The following is a 13,409-nucleotide window of genomic DNA, read 5'->3' on the forward strand; positions in this document are numbered from 1 at the left end:
TGCATTGCCAGAGATGATATTGGCTGAGATAGAGATGAAACTATGTGGCAGACAGAGAGGAACATTTGGATGTGCATGAATGATTTACAGTACTATGTACGTTGTATGTTCAGCTCCGTTATGTACTGCAATATTGTTTACAGTTGTGCACAGCTCTACCCAAAGGGAGTTTATGTTTGTTGTAAATAAGGGTTTTTTTTCTTTTGCACAATGCTGTGATAAAATTAGAATGGCAAAGAGCAAATGCAGTAAAAATGTGAAACATACATATTCAGTGTGTTGTACTCAGTTACCTCACTAAATAAAGAAATGTGTAACTTTACTGTAGTTTTCAAATGGCTGTGCAAATAGCATATAGTGCTGTCTTGAGCATTCTCAGGTAATGTCACCAAGATCTGACTTTTTGCATTGGGAAACATTTACAGAGTAAACTGTCATAATGAAAACATGACAGAGACATTTGACTATTTTGTTCATAAACATGGTGTCAGGACGTTTCCTCTTGATGACACTGACACTTTCATTGACATTAATACTTGCTTTTGAGGAACGAGCTATCCAATTTGAGCGAGTGACACGCTTTTGCAGGTTATCAACTAGGTTTTGCAGTTTGTACTAATTGTTTTGAGAAATGACTGAGAAAAACTGTAATGGTGGTCTGTTTGTCAAAACTTTAGGAGATGAAGATAAAGATAAAGATGTCCACATTTTTATCAAATTCAATAAGAATCTTTCAGTAATAAACTCTAAATAAATAATAACTAAGGATTATAACCTTATTTTGTTATAAATATGGATGGTAACAATGCAATGCCAAAACCTAATTTCTAGGCACTTTGATGGTCATTTTAGCCGACAGACAGACAGACAGACAGACAGACAGACAGACAGACAGATAGATAGATAGATAGATAGATAGATAGATAGATAGATAGATAGATAGATAGATAGATAGATAGATAGATAAACAGGCAGATAAACAGATGGATAAATAAATAGACAGACAGACAGACAGACAGGCAGACAGACAGACAGACAGACAGACAGACAGATAGATAGATAGATAGATAGATAGATAGATAGATAGATAGATAAACAGGCAGATAAACAGATGGATAAATAAATAGACAGACAGACAGACAGACAGACAGACAGACAGACAGACAGACAGACAGACAGACAGATAGATAGATAGATAGATAGATAGATAGATAGATAGATAGATAGATAGATAGATAAACAGGCAGACAAACAGATGGATAAATAAATAGATAGATAAATAGACAGACAGACAGACAGACAGACAGTATTGATCCCAAACTGGGAAATTACTGTGCAACAGCAGCAGCTAAAATTAAAACACCAAGCACACTATACAGCATATTGAAATGTATATAAAAATATTGAAAACAAACTATACAAAAGCAACTGTACAATACATAAATGCACATACTTAAAATAAACAAGTATAAATACTCAGTAAGTGCAGTTGTATGAGAGTAACCGAATGTCCTTGAAAATCCCTGAAGCTCAACAATTGGACTTGTTCATTCTGCGCTGTGAGAGAGCGGGCTACAGTTGTGAGGGGCTGAGACCATTGTTCAGGGTAAAGTGAGACAAATGAGACCCAGGAGAGTACTACTTAGCCACTCATAAAGGTCAGATATGGAGCCACACCAATGGATGCTAATCCCGACCCCTGGGACTGTGTGCACATGCGCCCGTGGATGCAATTGTTTCACAGGCCTGTGACATTTAAACCTGAATGAGCGTACAATCCTGGGTGGCAGAACAGTGTGTACGTGCTTGTGTGCCTATTTGGCTGGAAAGCGGTTGGCTTCGGTGCCAACTGAGGTTTAATTAGAAATGGCCTTGGGGGCAATTAAAACATCAGAGGCTATTTTCTGATGTAGACAACACCAAGCTGTTAGCACTGTAAATATTCACTTGATTTTGATTGTTGTTAAACAGCTAAAACTGTCAGAGTCTTCAGCATGCTTTTTAGGAAATGAATACATTACAACACCCTTAATTTGTAATAAGAAAATTGCCTTGGCATTTGTAGGAAATTATGCTTTTATTACATTCTCTGTAAGGATTTCACCTGACAGTAGAGACATCATTAAGTTGCGGCCACTGTGATATCATTATGAGGCATCACTGTATGATAGCCATTATGTAGGCTAGTCACACAGTCTAATTGGTATTGTACTAATAACACACTGGCAGGCTGCTGAAAACATCCAATCCTTCCCCCTTGTGTTGGAGCTATAAGCTTGTCAGCAGGTCACACTGATTGGGGCACCTGAGAGCCGGTGAGAATGCAATTTATGAGTTGAATGTTGTGGAGATAACGACTGACGGGTCACAGCGACAGTGCAGCCCGAGTGTAATGAGCAGAGAGAAATTCACAATTCTGTTAATGCATGTGTGTGTTACAGTATGTGTACGTGACAGAGATAGATAATTGGGAAAGTCCTTACTGCGATTAATGTCTTCACTGGATGTTGACGCTGGTTACACTGCCATTTTTGCATTAGAGACCATTTTAAAGTTTCTCTTGGATTTAGATGTTCAGTTTTGATGTGTTTACCCTTAAATCTACACAGCCCAGTTCTCCTGATAATATCTTTGACAGACAAACCATTCAACTGTCCATGACCTTTGCAGAAAGACTCAGTGGACCCAGAGCAGAGACCCAGGATAATTCTGCAGAAATGAAAACTGAAAGCAGCTCTCATATTTGATCATTTTAGCCACACTACTGACTTTGCACTGGGGAGAGCATAGTTGGTTGGTTGGCCCACCAGTCTGATCCAGACTGAAATGTCTCAGCTACTGCAGGAGGGATTGCTATGAGATTTCATACTTACTCATCCCTACTGACTTTTGCGACCCTGTGATTTTTCCTCAAACACCACCATGAGGCAAACATTTGTGTTTTGGGATGAAATGTCACATCCAATATTAGATTGCCATTAAATCTGGCACAGACATGTATGTATGACTCTATCATGACTGACAGGTTCCGTGGCATTGTCAATCACAAGATAGCCACGTCCTCAAGCATGCCATGCTTTACTGTCAATTTACTCTAAATGGCACCGCAATTTACTTACTTACTTAGACTTGAACCTAGTGATTGAAACCATAAACTCATGATGAGAATGTTGACTGAGATAATAAGCCAAGTGAGAAAAAGGCTTGGTTTCTTATATGCTGTGTTTCCCTTAGAGTCAAAGTGAATTTGAAGCAAAATTTTAAAGTGTTGCATTAAAGAAAATGTGAATTAGGGAGGTTTCCATCAACTGGTTTAGGGCAAGGAAACTAAGCTGCATAAACGTACTTTGGTCAGAAGATGGCAGTGTATTGCTGTAGGTTAATCTGTCAGTAAACAGTAGAAGAAGAGATTGCGTGAAAGAGAAAAAACAACAAAAAGAGGTTGCTATTTGGACAACTTTAACCACCCCGACAGAAAAGGGAGAAAAGACGCTGACAGTGGAAATGCCTTTTTCTCTTAGATTTTCCGGCAAAGTGGAAACAGCTGATCAGTCAAGTGAGTTAAATGTTTGTTATGTCAGAACTTATTTGGGAAAAGCGCTTCCAACCCATTAAACGCATCAAGTGTTATTAAAAAAAAGACAAAAACCACCTCAAGCGAGCATTAAAGCATATGAGCATTTTCAAAAGTTTTAAAATTTTTTGGTTTCGCTCAAGATTTTCTAGAGTGAAAAAAGGAATTATTTTTAGCAGCCAGTCGCCCCCTGCTGGCAGTTAGACAGAATGCAGGTTTTAGGCTCTTCCGTATGTACTTCGCTTTTGACTGTTTGACGATTTTTCTCATGTTCACAAAATTACAGAACAATAACACTAACAAAATTTCACAAATTATGGCATTGCAGACTGTAGTGGTTATGGTTTCAGTTATCACTTTGGCTGTCAAATGCATGTAAAATTCACATTTGTCATGAGGCATTATATTCTTTTCCACTGATATACTCTATAAATTCTATAAGTCTATATTGTTCATAATTAACATCTGCAAGCATTTATAAGATTATTTAAAGCTGTCATTAATACCAGAAGGTGAAGTAGCAAAGAAAATAAGTAGATTGTTTATGAATTATTCGTCCAGGAGCACCAGGTGTCACACAGATGACCATTCCTCCACAAAATGAGGCATTAGCTCCATCTTGTGGTGCAGAGAAGAACTGCTATTTCAGTGATTGCAGTGGTGAATTATCCAATGTCGAACAGGACATTTGATTACATGATGTGCACAATGCTGCACCTAGGATGCCAAATGATACCATAATGATGGTATCTTAAAATACCAGATGTACCATAAAATGAGGATATGTGTCCAAAAACATTCAAACAAACAGGCAACTTTAATTCAGGGACTGATTTAGGAAATAACAGTTACAAAAACAGAGTTACTAAATGTGACACACTAGGTAACCTGAACAAAACCCTTTTTTTCTTTGAGTAAAAATGCCACTGAAAAAAAAAGACATTGAAATTAAAAATCAAATTCAGCATTAAAAAAACCCAACACAAGCTGATGGCTGCTATGCTACTGATGGTTGACATGTACAGATAATTCAAAATCACTGTCATTTAAAAATGGACATCTCAATGAAGTTGGTACCAACTTATCATAGATATCTTTAGGAATATAAAAAAACATTAAATTATTTTAGGATTCTGATAGAAACCTTTGTCGAAGCGTGGATTCAGTTGCGAAAAAGAATTATTTGCTTGGAACCTTTAATTTAAAACAAAAACACTACAATAATGCAACTTAAGATGATGTTTTTTTTCTGTAGAAATTAAAACCTGATATTCAGCTTCTCTAAATGCGACCTCTTACTCCCCGTCACCTTCATCCTTGTCGGCCTCCTGCTTGTCCTGTGGCACATTGTTGTCCGTGTCTTCTTCGTCCTTTTTCTTCTCCTCTGCATCGTGTTTCTCCTTCTGCTCAGCTGTATTTGTATCCGTTTTTGCCGTGGTCACATCCGGCTTTGGTGTGTCCTCTTTGACTACTTCCTGGACATTGTACTTTCTATACAGTGTATAGTCTTTTACCACACTGAGGCAACACACAGCCTTGATGACCTCCACAATGATTGTCAGTTCTGGGTTGGTCAAATCGACCTTATTCTTCGGGTTCAGCTTCCCCACGAGACCTGCAAGGGTCAAAAACCAAAGAGATGAGTCAGTTTTAGGCAAAAGTATCGATACTAAAACTTTGTATCCGGATACAATACTCATTTTCAAAAGTATCGAGTATCTGAAGCTTGTTATTATAGTTGCAGTTTCTTTTTGCATGTTTTTTTTTTATAAATATTTAACCCGTGGTTCTGTTAATTTTTACATGTTGCATTTTTCTTGTTAATAAAAATATTTCTGTTAAATTTTGGGGTCTTTGTTTTTGTCCTTGTGGTATCGAAAATGGTATCGTGTATCGAATATTTTCTTGAGTATTGGTATCGAGTTGAAAATGTTAGTATCGTGACAACCCTAGTCAGTTTTCTTGTTTCTTGTTCAAACCAAGCAAGAGCACACAACAAAACGACTGAGTGAAGACGGTTCAGTCACACTGACCCTTTCATGGATCAGTCTGACGCCCCTGTATAAGACCAACAAATAAAGTTAAAATTCTACACTACCTGCAATTGATTTGATGATTTCATCTCTCTTGTTGTGGCTGCTGTTGCGGGCCTTAAAGGCGATTTGGTAGGTAGCACAGTTTGGAGTTTTGAACCAAGGCTCAAGAAAAGTCGTCAGGTACTTCACCATGTCATCCTGGAAGGCCTTGCATGTTCCAGTTACCTGGATGAGAAGAAAACAAGGATAAACTTATTATACTACCTCTGTTACATGTAACATATTAAAAACAGAGTTTGACAGCTTTAACTTCTCACTGGTAGCATCCGAAGAATCACCCGTGACTTTTTCTTCTTGGTGGTGTGGAGATCAGACAGGATGTGATGAACCAACTTGTCAGCTTCTAGGAGAGGAAAACCAACACAAATTGTGACCACGATAAAACTAGAACTGCTCAAAATAAATGACAAATGTATTGTGCTGTAAAAAGAACATACCGAGATTTTTAGTTTTGATGAAGATGACGTTGTTCGCTCCACTCTCCAAAGCCTGGAAGCGCCTCTCCTGTTTAGCTCCAGATGCTTTCAGCTGTGCCACTTCTTTCTTCAGCGCTACATCGACATCTTCCTCCTCAGCCTCCTCATCTTCACTGCTGCTCCCATTATTATCTTGAAACTATAATCAAGAGAGAGCATGTTAATAGCACCATGTTACTTCTGCACATTTGATACATACTTATACTGACTAATCAAATGTCTATTAGAGACTGAAAATCCCCCTCACTAATTACTTATTTTGACCAAGAGGCAAAGATATTCAATATACAATGAAATAAAACAAAAATATTCCTCAAATTTTAAGGTAGAACTTGTTAATATGACACCAAGGTGGAAAGCTGGGGAATTTCTGAAACTTTCCATAATAATCATAATTAACTGGAAATTTGGGGTAATAAACATAAATACAAACATTTAATTTTATCATAAGCAGACATCCATGCAAAATAATACAATCAAAAAACATGATACTTAAACAGAATGATTTATAAGTAGAACTTAATCAACTTTTAATTATTTTACAACAAAACATGAATCCTTCAGAATTTTGCAACCCTAATTAGCACAAACGTTACATCATAATGTTACTGGCTGTACAACACAATTAGGTTTTTATCAAAAGAGACAAACTTGGCCATATAATTCTAGTTTATTGGCACAGGAATGTGCACAAAGAAAAGCTTTTACCCTGTCTACCTATATATGCCTAAAATATAATTAAATAAGGCAAAAAAAAGGGCATCTAGCCTGCACTTTTCTGCTACTGTAGGGTGACATTCAGTGGCGGTTCTACACAGAGGCCTACAGGGGCCACTGCCCCTGTGAAGAAGCCCTTGGCCCCTGCTGTTGCCCCTGTGTCAAATTAATAATAAAATAATCAATTTATAACGATGAACAACGGAACAATTCTTACCTATTTCCTGTTCAAACAATATCTTATTGTACACAAAATGAACCCAGAATGTGTACATTGTATAATAGTTTATTGTGCAATAAAAGCTTTCAAAATAAAAGAAAGTGATTGTGCACAAAAATGACAAATGTCATTGTCGTACAAAAATAATTGCTATATTTGGTAAGTGTCATTGTTTCAATCAATGTATTTGTATCTTTCCAAATATATTTAAATGACATTTTTAAATAAGCTAAAATAAAGGTTTTGAATGCATAAATATAATCTTTGCCATTTGTTAATGTGCCCCTCTGATTAAACACTGGCCCGTCCTTGGCCCCCACAGTAAAACTGGTATAGAACCGCCACTGGTGACATTCACTTGCTTCAACTTGCACAGCAACTTGGCAACAAAACTCCCATGAAAAAGCAAAGGCCTTATCTGTAATGAAAGCAAAAGGCAAAGAAATGGTATGCATTTAGAGGAAATCTCCAAGTGTTCAGGACTGACCTTCTCGGGCCCACAGAGCTTGTCTGCGTACTCATTGAGCAGATTGAAGGCCTCCGCGGTGCACTTCCTCTCGTTCATGTTGCATGTGATGAGGATCCCCTGCATGCCCACCTCCAGCTCCCGGGAGCCCTTCCACCGCTTGTTGTGGTGGCCGGCCGCGTATCGCTTCTTGCTCCGTTTCTTCGCGTCGTTTGACACGGCAGACATATTAGCCGATGAGCTTTCGGTACAAATATAAACCTTGTTGTGTTTTAAGCTCAGTAGCAGCAGGCTACCCTGTTGTTTTGGTGACTCCCGCTCGGCTTTTATGAGCCGTTAGCTTAACAGTTGAGGCGGATATTTTTAAAAGTTGCTGCGACTACAACGTAGAAGCCATGTGAAGTTTACAAAATGAAACAGCCTGTCCGCCTAAATGCGTTCAAATGAACTGAAGCTGTTTCATTCAGTGACAACATAGCACGTTTTTTGGTTGCACTCTACGGCGCGCCAGGAGGGACAAGAGTCCTAGAGTTTTCGCGAACCATTATTCAAAATATTTTAAAATTATACTACCTTAACTGTCGTACTGTACTTAAGAAGGACATTTTAGTTATTTGAGTATACCCATTTAGATGCTACTTCATACTTATACTTCACTACATTTGAGAGGTATCTGCTTTTTTATTGTACTTTTTACGTAACATTTATTTGACAACTCCGGGTACTATTTACAGAGTAACACTACTGCTAAAAATATATAAAACAACACATAAATGATGGTAAATTAGTAAAGGTTCAGCTACATAGCAGCATATAAAGTAGTTAAAATTAGCTCCACCTTTGCCAGCTGTAACATTAAAGTGATCAACACAAATAAATATAATCCAGTAATAGTACTTTTTATTTTGGCACTTTAAGAATTATTGGATGCTAATACTTTTACTTAACTTAGATTTTGAAAACAGGACCTTTACTAATAATACAGTATTTATATGCCATTTTACTAATTTAATTTGTCATTTTACAGTTGTTAAGTTGTAGCCCCTTCATACTACACAACAATGAAACATATATAGGGTACGCATATTTAAATTAGAATAGAATAAATTGAAATACAAGAAAAAAATAGTCACTTATATACATACTGTATAGCTACAGAGACTAAAATGAGGGTAGTGAAAAAGGTAGTGGTATGGTAATGTGCAAAACCAGCATAACAGAACTTTTTATCATCAATTTTTTAATTTTATTCAATGTTTCATTTGATCTCCAAAGCACATTTCCAAAATATAATATAATTATGGTACAAGACATAAAAACATTATTTTTAGTCTACATTATTGAGTGGATTTTATTTTCTAAATAAAAAGCAGCATCACTAACATTGAAATTTAATTAGTTAATGATCATTATTCATTCATGTTCATTATTACAGTTTTATGTCCTAAAAATGACTACAAACAATATTTTCTGAAATATTCACTTAATAATTATGGCAATTACAGAAAATATTTTTGAGTGCATTTTGACTTCAAGAATTAATTGTCCAAACTACATTCAATAAATTAAATGGAACATTCAGTAAAAATCACAGCTTTGATTTGCACTGCTGTGTAGTATAAAAAAGAGAGCTCCCTTGTATCTATTGAGCTGTTGACTGAGGTCCACTGTCAGCCATTTCTCCAGCCAGTTAATAGCTCTTTCTCAGAACTGACCTCTGGGGTGGACGACTGCTCAGAGTCGAGTTAAACTGACGGAGTGAGACAGAAGACCCGACAGCAGGAGCAACCACTGAACTGCTCTTTATCAGAGCTGACTCCCACTTAAAGAACTCGCAGCCCTTCTGGATCCTGCCTCCGCTGCCTGACCGGCGGACTGGGCAGCAGAAAAAGCCTCGTCCATGATTCGGACCACCGTTGGATACGACCTGGCGCTTTGCACGACGCCCACACCCACACAGTGGGGACGTGATCCTCTGTGCTCCTTTCATCGTTGCAGAGATGGAAGAACGATTTGGATTTGAGGAGAGTGTGTTGGTTGACAGAGAGGAGAGGACATTCTTAGAGCTAAATGAGGAGGGACAGGAGGGTTTTGCTGGGTCAGTGTAGATAGAGAAGGAAGGTTTTGCAGTCTGTTTTGGCTTTGTGTGTTGAGTGACGACTGCTTTGGGCATGACAAATGAGGTAAAAGGGGTGGAGGTGTTTTTTGGAATGAAGGGTTTGTGCCTGAATAGAGACGGTGTGATTGTTTTAGAGATTTCATGAGAGCCACTGGACTTTTCTTGTACTTGTAGAGAAGTTCCAAGTCCCCTTTTCTGCTGATTTGACTTGTCCTGAGCCACACTTTCAGGCACAGCAAAATAAGAATCGGGCTCTGAGAAAGTTGAATACTGTCTGATTTTAGACACATTAATCTTCTTTGTGGGTAAAGACATCCTTGATGACTTACTGGTTATCTTAAAGCTGCTTGCAACACTCACTGTTTCTCTAATTGCGGTCCCTAATGTGACCTGACCGCCTGCTGAACCATGTGCATCATCAGACTCTTCCCACATATGGCATCCTCTGCCAAAATCTGACACATAATCAACATGAAATTCTCCCTCCGTTTCACTGATGACAGCATCATCCCCCTCCAACACCACATCATCATATGAACCACACCTGTCCTCTGTTTCCACTAAAAGTTCCTCTTCTTCCACATGTGCAGCTGTTGCTTCTGTTTCGGAGGGCTGCTTTGGCTGAGGCAGATTTGAAAGGCAGCCCACATTGGTAGAACACAGAACAAGGCTGCTTTTGTTGTGAGGTGAAGGACAATTTATCAGAACTGAAGAAGAAATATTAGCAACAGCCTCTGCTGTAACTGACCTCCTGCTGCATCCCCATAGTGGCTTAGTTATACCATTCAGCAGTGTTTTTGGTGCGATCAGGCTCTGACACATTTGATCAGAGTTCTCCTTTGTGTCCAAATCCCTTGAAATGTTGCCTGAACTAGATTTTATCTGACATGATTTGCGAGGAATCTTGGATGATGAGGGTTTGTTTGAGGTAGATGTGTTTTCTTCTTTATTGGTGTTGGAGTTTTCTTTTTTGCTGTCTGCAGTTGTGTATCCAAACATGGGTTTAACCACTGAGGGCACCTATAAGAAGATGAGAGATATAAATAAAATAACTCATAAAATATAGCTTATTTCAGATTTATTCAAGTTATTGCTATGATGTACATTCCCATTAACTTGCAGTTTAAGTATCTTGCTTTTCCTTCTCTCTTTATTGTCCAGAAATATTTATTTTATATTTAATACAGCACCAAGCACCAATCTCGAAAAGCTAACCAAGTAAAGGTCATGATTACCAGTGTGCATGGTTTGCAACAGTCCAGTTATATATTTGTATATTTATACAAGAACGCTTCACAACAAATAAAAAAAAATCTAGATGATGGTTCCTTCTGAACCATAAAAGCTTTATCCATGCTTGGGGAGACAAAGGTGGTCCGGAGGGATTTAGGAGTCTGGATGCATCGTTGGACGGCGGCCACTCACCCTCTCTAGGCTCTTAGTGATCTTCATCACACACCCATCCCTCATCATCCTCGCTGCCAACTGAGCTGTATTTCTGGAGTCATCTAAACCTGAGGAGAAAGAAAAAACAGTAACACAGGATTAGATTAAGTCTATTTACTGTTTTTTTTTTTTACGAAAGAACTTTAGCTTTGCTTTTACCAGAATGTTCTCTCCCTGAAAACTGTATTCCCAGATCCTGTAGAGCCCCATTAAGGCCTTTGGGCTTTCTGTCGTAAAAATGCTGAAAAAACAAACAAAAAACAACAACAACAGGGTTAATCAAAACACGAGTAGTGCTGAAACAATCAGGTCAAGTCTTAGTGAGTATTAAATATAATGGAACGTTCTTTTGGTGAATATTTGGTGAATAAAAGTACATTTTGTTCTATTTACAGCTTCTTACAAGAGAAGACTTGCTGCTTTCCTGGTTACATGTCATTAAAAATTAAATACCTTTGGACTGTTGGTCAGACAAAATTAGCAAACTAAAACATTTACTTTAGGCTCTGGTAACTTAAGATGGTAATTTACCATAGCTATAAAATGCAGTTCAGTGAACAGACTAAACTATCGTGAAAATAATTGTTTGGTACAGCCATAATAATGAGTGGGAAAGCATGAGAGAGAACAGAGGTGTAAGGACAAAGCGATGAGTTTCCACTCACCCTGTAGGTGCTTCTCAGGTCTATCCAGCTATTGAGCACCTCAGGTTTATGGAGCTGCTTTCGTTTACATTCGTACTGCAAACAAACTCCGAGATCCCAGTCTGATGTGCAACGCAGATGGAGGCACATTAAAGTTAACAATGTGTTTTCAGTACATTTCTCCACTTAATATTTCCAACAAGATGAAATTTAACCATGCTACTGTGTTAAGACAGCCTTTTCATTGCACAAAGAGCAATGATACAGTGTTGTTGTATAAGATTTGTAATGTTTAAAGATAAAAATAGCATTCTTGTCAATAATCAGTGTTCTCCTGACTGCAGTTCAGGAAAATACCCTCCCAAACTGAGTCCAATGCACTTGACTTTTACCTGACCATGTGAGGAAAGTACACAGCTTTGGAGAAGTTGAAGCTGTAGAAGATTTCTGTTGTCTGTTGGGAAAGACCACACCTTTCTCGAGCTGCAGGCTTTGGAGCCAGCGGCTGAACCGCGAAAGACAGATCTGAAGGGGGATCCCTGCCTCAACTTGCATCTGTGAGACAGAGAAACATATGATGTAAAACTATATAAAGCACACAGCGACAGAAACTACATTGTTTGTGACAGTGTATTTACGCCTTCACACAGTCACCTGTGTAATCCCTGTCAACTCGGTGCAGAACTCTGACAGAATGGGATGCTCTTGGGGTTGAACATAGGTATGAAACTCAGACTCAACTTTCCCTGTAGATGTATTCAGCAGAACAGCAGGAAACTCAACTGCAATAAAAGGGAGAAAAGAAGGACAGATGGTATCAGCAATAAGGATGACAAAGAAGAACGGTCCACATGGAGTAGTTAAAGGGCTACTTACTAATTTCCTGGCCATAGTTGTTTTTCTCTCTCCAGCATGTTGACTCAAAATCAATCACAATCAGGTAGGAAAATGTTTGATCTGAAAGATATCAGACAATATTTGTGAAAATATACTGACAAGGGAATTCAAGTCAAAATGTTAACATGAACTTTATGTATGCACAATGAAAATAAGTACTTACTTGATAACAGTGATTTCTTTGACCCATTAGAGGACTGACTCCTCTGCCTTATTAATCCAAGCTCTCTGGATAAAAGAAAGGGATTCAAAAGTGTCTGTTAGAAGTGTTAAACCTAACACTTACTGTAATATTAACCCGATTTTACCGAAAGTAACGCTACACTAACGTTACTTCTATTACTAACTAATTACCAAGTTTACACACAAATAATTTCAATTTAAAAACAATATTCAAGCAATCAAAGTAACACACAGAACCATGCTGACGTTAATATACGAAACAATACGTGATTCTTTGTATTCACTGTTTGTTTATTTCGCTGGCTAAAGTTAGCTGTTTAACGTTAGTTAACGCTAAATACTCACGGTTACCCAGCTACTTACTTGGCCAGTTTCTTTGTAGACATAACGTTAGCTAGGACTTGCTTTCGGCCAACAAACTTTACAAAAAGATGACAATATAAAGTGATCTTGGGTCGTAAATCCTGAAAATTTCGCGCTATTTTAAAAAAATGTTTTCATCCATCTGCCTGAGGTTGATTAACTGGGGCTGCTAGTCAAAGTAATAGACCGCAGAAAGAAATAGTCGATC

The 13,409-nt window shown here is 38.0% G+C and overlaps 2 protein-coding genes across 2 annotated transcripts; both read right to left on the minus strand.

Annotated features, from left to right (window-relative positions):
- Positions 1–4,368: 4,368 nt before the first annotated feature.
- Positions 4,369–8,025, minus strand: thumpd1 (THUMP domain containing 1). The gene is made up of 5 exons (XM_059324891.1): positions 7,571–8,025; positions 6,108–6,285; positions 5,928–6,013; positions 5,673–5,835; positions 4,369–5,189 (listed from the first exon to the last, which is right to left on the minus strand). The coding sequence occupies exons 1-5, from the start codon at positions 7,775–7,777 to the stop codon at positions 4,870–4,872; spliced, it is 954 nt and encodes a 317-aa protein (XP_059180874.1). The 5' UTR covers positions 7,778–8,025; the 3' UTR covers positions 4,369–4,869.
- A 447-nt stretch (positions 8,026–8,472) lies between these two features.
- eri2 (ERI1 exoribonuclease family member 2) lies at positions 8,473–13,390 on the minus strand. The gene is made up of 9 exons (XM_059325780.1): positions 13,202–13,390; positions 12,819–12,883; positions 12,635–12,715; positions 12,413–12,540; positions 12,151–12,313; positions 11,780–11,880; positions 11,274–11,355; positions 11,094–11,182; positions 8,473–10,688 (listed from the first exon to the last, which is right to left on the minus strand). The coding sequence occupies exons 1-9, from the start codon at positions 13,222–13,224 to the stop codon at positions 9,240–9,242; spliced, it is 2,181 nt and encodes a 726-aa protein (XP_059181763.1). The 5' UTR covers positions 13,225–13,390; the 3' UTR covers positions 8,473–9,239.
- Positions 13,391–13,409: the final 19 nt, after the last annotated feature.

Source organism: Centropristis striata, chromosome 1 (assembly GCF_030273125.1).
Source record: "Centropristis striata isolate RG_2023a ecotype Rhode Island chromosome 1, C.striata_1.0, whole genome shotgun sequence".
Lineage (NCBI taxonomy): Eukaryota > Metazoa > Chordata > Actinopteri > Perciformes > Serranidae > Centropristis > Centropristis striata.

Excerpts from the sequence above, each read along its gene's own strand:
- thumpd1 (XM_059324891.1), bottom strand. The coding sequence starts at position 7,777 with ATGTCTGCCGTGTCAAACGACGCGAAGAAACGGAGCAAGAAGCGATAC. Across the intron at positions 6,286-7,570 it reads AGCTCTGTGGGCCCGAGAAG|TTTCAAGATAATAATGGGAG; the intron begins GTCAGTCCTGAA and ends TCTTGATTATAG. Across the intron at positions 5,190-5,672 it reads AATCATCAAATCAATTGCAG|GTCTCGTGGGGAAGCTGAAC; the intron begins GTAGTGTAGAAT and ends TGACCCTTGCAG.
- eri2 (XM_059325780.1), bottom strand. The coding sequence starts at position 13,224 with ATGTCTACAAAGAAACTGGCCAA. Across the intron at positions 12,884-13,201 it reads TCTACAAAGAAACTGGCCAA|AGAGCTTGGATTAATAAGGC; the intron begins GTAAGTAGCTGG and ends TCTTTTATCCAG. Across the intron at positions 11,183-11,273 it reads TTCAGGGAGAGAACATTCTG|GTTTAGATGACTCCAGAAAT; the intron begins GTAAAAGCAAAG and ends CTTTCTCCTCAG.